Source organism: Poecilia reticulata, chromosome 7 (genome assembly GCF_904066995.2).
Source record: "Poecilia reticulata chromosome 7, P_reticulata-male-v2, whole genome shotgun sequence".
NCBI classification, from domain to species: domain Eukaryota; kingdom Metazoa; phylum Chordata; class Actinopteri; order Cyprinodontiformes; family Poeciliidae; genus Poecilia; species Poecilia reticulata.
In genome coordinates this window covers 9,681,708-9,687,707 of record NC_088836.1, presented here as the reverse complement: position 1 = coordinate 9,687,707, position 6,000 = coordinate 9,681,708, and the positions used below count along the sequence as shown (strand labels likewise).

Here is a 6,000-nt window from a genome sequence, read left to right as displayed (position 1 = left end):
CAATTTATAATCCAAAGACGGAAAGAGCAGTCGATCTAACATGTATAGTTAATATTTGAGGATCTGCAGAGATCCGCAGGGTCTATGTTGACAGGAGAATTATTGGTTACAGTAAGAGAAACAACTTCATGGTTCAGACCAAAACACATGCACATGTTAAACAGACCTAGTCAAAGTCTTGTTTTAAACCTGATTGAGAATCTGTCACAATCACAGTCCAATCTTACAGAGCTTGAGAAATTTGCATGTATAAAATGTGCAAAGTTGCAACTGTGGCAAAAAAAGAAGAAATGGTTCTAAAAGGTTGAAAACCATGTAATATTTTCAACACCATTTCAACACCAACGCCATTTAAAAAGAAAATCACATTATTTCATCACTGGTGACTGAATATGAAAACTATGCCATTTGCAACATCTGATTACGACAAGAAAAATAAACTGAGCATATTGTAGTACTATGATACTTATTCATGTATTAAGCTATTTGTGGAATTGTTACATTTTCAAATAATTTTTTACTTTCTCAATATATTGTTACATTGTCAACTCAAAACCTATATTACTGGCAAGGTACCTCAGTATTACATTACTGATTCCACAGACCTTCAATGTAACAATTTATTTTTATTGATGCTTCGGACAGAAAATTTAAATTTCCAGCGCAGTTTGTCATAAGTAGTACCGGTCTGAGCTTTTAGTTTAAGTCAGTGATATGTATATAGTAAAGACACAGACAAAGGCAATGTTTTAAATACTTCTTTAGTTCTTGCTGCCTCAACTTGAAACAGATCAACTTTTAAATACCAAGAGAATGGGAAGGTTTCCCTAAGAAGTTATCAAAATAATACAAATAAAGACGCAGTTGGAAGGCGTTTAAACAGGGTAACAACAAATGGTAACAACTGGACATCAGATATACATATGAAAGCAAGCAGACAAAGATGCTCACGTTAAAAACAAAAAAAAAAACAGTGGAGGCTTTATGGCTTGGTGATGAGCTTTTACTAACCAAGATGCTTTACTCAAAGTCAAGACTAATAAATACAAGAAAGAGTCAAATCAAACAGATGATGGAAGCAGCTCTGTTTAACATGTAGCACATAATAAGTCGCATTTCACTGTTTTGAGAAGTCACTGTCATCCGACGAGCCAAAGTCCAGCAGAAAACATTCCCGTCGAGCCTCCAGCTTTCAGGTAGCACAACTGAAACGTCTTCATCACGTACTGAGCCTTTTTCATCACTGGTAGCAAGACGACATTATAGGCTGGAGCTGCAGAACCAGCTGTCACACAAAGTCACCTGCAGTCTGAAGGTTGAGAAACATGCATGTTATGTACAGAGTCCTCTGCCTCTTAGGGCCTCATCAGCTTGTGTTTTTCTTTTTTTCATTTCTTTTTTTTTTATTTGATCAAACACAAGTGGAAAATCTTTTGAAAGCATTATTTTACAAAGTTCAACATACTGAGAAGAAACACAGTTCAAATTACAGAACAGTTAAATGTCATCTTTAAATGATAAAGAGTTCATCCGATTTGAACAGCAAACGATAAACCAAGCAATGAACGTTCCAATTATTACCCTTGTTGAAGCCTTTTAAACCACATCTGCATGGAAAACCCTTTATTTTTTATTACTTTTTTGAATTTCAACAGATTCTCCAGATCAATGCAAATACTCCAAGCTAAAAGTAGAATCGTACTCGTCTTGTTTTGTTCACTCTGTCCCCCACATGGCACAAAATTAGCAGCAGGACTGCATCTGAACCTGGGTTAATGTTACAGCGCCGAGCACTGCGGCAAACACAATGGAAACCTCTTTTTGCAGTGGTTGGTGCAGCTGCAGCACGCCGCTCTGACGTCCTGGGAAAGTCGACCATCAAAGGGATCGTTGCACTCTTCTCTGCTTTTCATCTCGGTGGTCACAGTATGTAATCTTAAGGTGGAACCGCTTCTTTCTCAACAAACTAACAAACGTCTCACTGCTGATGAATAGTTTGTGAATCTACTGTGGTTGATTGTTGTGTCTACCTGTGTTTTTTCTATAGAACAGCTGTCTTATTTATTCCCAATTAAAAGGTAGTCTAATTTGTTTCTGGACATTATTACCGTGTTACGTTTCTGTCCGGATAGTTTCGAATGTCTTAATTAGCAATCGCTGCTGATTAGGGTCGGTTCGCTTTCAAAGAATACCAAAATGTTCAAAAGCTACAATTCAAAAACCACAAAAAGGGCAGAGCATGTTCATGAGATGCCAGGGGAAGTGCAGTAGATGCCCCTCCCCCACATGTTGCTGCATGTTGCTGGTCAGAGTTGACTGTTTGGACATATTTCAGGCCATGGTGTGTAAAACTAAAGACCCATTGCTCCTATTAAGGTAGCACTGCTTTAGAAGTTCACACACAGAATACTACTGCTAAATTTAACATGTTTATTCCACATTTCTGTTTAAATCTGTGCAACAAAATACTTGATAAATGTTATTACATTATTATGACTGTAATAATTATTGCTTAATATTATTGTAGCAGCAGCAAGAATAGTTGTGGCTTTTCTGTTGTAATTCGATCGTGACAATTTTTTTTTAAACGTTTTTGGCCCAATTATTAGCCTACTGTTGATTATTCCTCCATCTGATGCCTTGGTAACAACATCCAAGTACTTTTCAGCACAGTCTGCATGAGTTTTCCCTTGTTTTGGTTTGACCCGTTCCATTGCTGCAAGACAAGTTGCTGTATTCCTAATGATCCCCAATTCTCAATCATCACAGGAGGGGGAACTGTTCAAATCTGGGAACAAAACATTTTAAGAAAATTCTTCCTCCAACCCAAATTTCTTTCCACTCTCCTACTAGTTTTGCTCTTCTAAAAGCTGACAGACAACAGGTAGCTTATTTTTGCCTGTTAATAACTGGATAACATACAGAGCTCAAAGGTTTTCCTTTAAGTACAACATCCTTTCAGTAGGGCAACATGCTTTTAAAATTTTAGCTTATGGAAAAACGCTTCCTCAATCTGAATAATATCCACTTAAATGTCCTCATTGCAGCACAGAGTGACCTGGCTGCGCTGCTCGTCCTTCATTCGGCATGCTAAGCAACCTAAGCTAATCTACTTTTGCGCGTTTATTCACAAAGTCCTTTGTCGGAGCGAAGCGGTCCTCCGCTGTCCAAGCCGTCCTGTACAAAGTTCAGATGATTATGTGTAGTTTGATTATTTGCCACTAAGATGAGAGGATGCCGTTTTCATTTTAGATAAGTGCATGCGCATGACGTAGTCTCTGTACATACAGTATGAGTGGGTCCTAAAGTATAAGTTAAGTGTGTGCATGTGTGGGTTACACAAAGTGTGTGTGTGTGTCTCAGTCAGTGACGCTGTACGCTCAGGCGCTCCTCGGTGCCCTCTGTTGAGGCTTGCTCCTGCTCTTCCGTCCCACGGCGCGTCCTCCCCCTCCTCCCCCTCCTCCTCCCCTTCTTCCACCATGCTTGTGCTTCTCAGCCCTCTCTTTCTCCTTATGTGGCGGAACCATGAAGTCCCCGCGATGGCGCTGGCTGCGCGGCGGACGGTAACCCAGGGCCTTGCAATGCTCACCCAGGTTTCCGGGGTGAATCAGGGCCATCACGTCCTCGTACCAGGGCTGGGTTCCTGTGCTCTGATAGGACGAGCCGGCCAAGGAGGAGAGGACGCGATTGGCAGAGGGGCTCCAGACGGCAAGGCGGACGGTGACTGCGGTCCAGTGATAGCCGTGCTCCTCCACCTGGCAGTGGTAGATGCCGCCGTGAGAGAGCTCGGCTCGCCGAATCAGGACGCCGCGCTCTATCACCACCAACTGCTCACCTGTCATTACCTGGACGGATGTTGGCTCCATTAACATAATTCAGTTCAATTAAATTTTATTCTATTGTATCAACTCAGTTCAATTGGTTTTAATTAATTGTAATTTAAGCAAATTAATTCAATTAATATCATTTTAATTTCATTTCTATTCAACCTCAGCTTCATTTCATTCAATTTTTTTCAGCTGACTTAATTTCATTTTGATTCAATTGTATTTTTTTTCACAATTTAATTCAATTCAAATCGATGGTCTAATAAGCTTATTTATACAGCTTCATCTCCCAACAAAATGACAAGTCAATTATTGATCTCAATGTTTCATTTTGAAAGTAATGTGAACATCAGATGCTTTAACGTGTCAGACTTGACGGTGTTCGGGTAAAATGTGTCTACCTGGTTCAGTTCGGCGCTGTTCTCTCCAGCTTGTTTGTACCAGGTAACGGCAGCATGTCTGGACCGAGGCAGACACTCCAGGTAGGTGCTGTTACCCTCGGCAACCATCATGACCCTCTGCTCCGCCTCCACCTGCAGCCCAGCTGAATTAAACCAACAAAACACAGCAACTCATTAAACATGCCTCTGTTGCTGGTAAAGCTTCAGCTTTGGTCCGTTTCTGTGTTTATTTTCTCCCTTGAAGTAATTTGTTTACAAAGGATAGATTTATTTTTGTAAAGATGTGTAAAAAGCTTTAGTAGATATATTAATCCTTTACTGCAAAAACATAATCTCACACTGAGGAACTTAAAAACCCCAACTTTTAATTATAGTAGATTTATTTTGTGAGAGAGTAATTTAGCCTGTTCAGAAATAGTTTTAACCAAATCACTGGTGCACGGCCTTTCATATCTTTAAATCAAGTTCAGCTGAATCTTTTTAATAATTTATATTTTACTTTTCAAAGATTTTAATTACTTGTAATTAGTAATCTATGACTTCCTGTTTCCATCAGCTGAAACTATGAGACAGGAGCCTCATTCTTCTCACCCCAGCCAACTTACTGGACGAACACCTATCTTTGTATTGTCGCTATGATAGATGTGGTTCAAACCATGTTGGTCTGCAAAGTATTCATGCATAATGAGCAGTTGGACGCTTCACATTTGGTGAAATCATTGGATTTGCTCCTCACCTCCCTGTCGGACGCACTGAGTTAGAGGATCCTCCTCCTCCCCTAAATGACGAGCATTTCTCCTACAGACAAACAAATATAACAGTTAGTTGCAGGGATGTACGCAGATAGACACTAGGTGGTGCTAGACATCCTGCCCTTTTCTCTCTTTAGAAAAAAGTGCCCTTTTGAAATGTGCGTGTGTGTTTTTGACAGGATATAGTGTGTAGCCCAAGGTAGCATTCTGGATTACCAGTGCCCTACATTTCTATAATTTTGTCAAACAACACATAATTTCTTTAATTTTGGCCTTTTTTCCTCTTGAGCACCCTTCCCTCCAAAATGTCTGTGCACTCCACTGGTTAGTCGTTTCTGGCTCTATCAGAGAAAAGGCTCAGAGTGATGACATTGATATGCAAATGCTGGTTACTATGTAAATTTTGTCCTGATGATGGCACTAGAGAGAAGGTCATGTATTGCTTCAATCTGATAGAAGTGAATCAATCTGCTCGTGCAATCACTGGGGGAAAAGGTTAGATTAGAATATCCCCAATAAACATGAAAAACACTGATAGACGTTTTGTAAAAGGGGCCACAGTGTTATTCATTGAGAAAAAATGCCGTAAGCCTAAACAGAGAAATCCGAGTTTAGATGTGATCAACTTTTAAACTATCAACAGATGTGCTTCTAATTTCATTCTAGATGACTGACTGGAGATTGCATCTCCCACATTTAACTGAGGGGGAAGACATTTAGCTACACTGTAATCACGTTAGCTGTTGTTTGGATTTTTCAGGAAATGTGCTCTTTCTTTCTTCCCTACCGGCGCACGGTGGGCATATACGGACTGCAGGCATGTCCGTCCCAGGTGCAGTACGGATCCCTGGCCAAGCAGCACTCTGCGCAGGCCTGGCCATACAGCTCACACTGGTACAGGGCCAGCTGAGACACACCCTCCCTGGAGCCCACGAACAGCCACTGAGGAAGACGAGTGAGGTGGCAGACAGAAACAGATTGAGGAGAAAACAGAGGAAGAGAGGATCATTAAGGGAAACA

General features: G+C 40.6%; 1 protein-coding gene across 3 annotated transcripts in view; it reads right to left on the bottom strand.

Annotated features, from left to right (window-relative positions):
- Window positions 1-744: 744 nt before the first annotated feature.
- Window positions 745-6,000, bottom strand: part of sema3h (sema domain, immunoglobulin domain (Ig), short basic domain, secreted, (semaphorin) 3H) — a 68,615-nt gene continuing 63,359 nt past the window's right edge. For all 3 annotated transcript variants that reach the window (XM_081608815.1, XM_081608814.1, XM_081608813.1), the window contains 4 exons: window positions 5,768-5,922; window positions 4,965-5,026; window positions 4,229-4,371; window positions 745-3,845 (listed from right to left, as the gene is read on the bottom strand). In XM_081608815.1, the coding sequence (XP_081464941.1) occupies window positions 3,381-3,845; window positions 4,229-4,371; window positions 4,965-5,026; window positions 5,768-5,922 (825 nt within the window). In that variant the 3' untranslated portion in view covers window positions 745-3,380. The remainder of the gene's footprint in view (window positions 3,846-4,228; window positions 4,372-4,964; window positions 5,027-5,767; window positions 5,923-6,000) is intronic.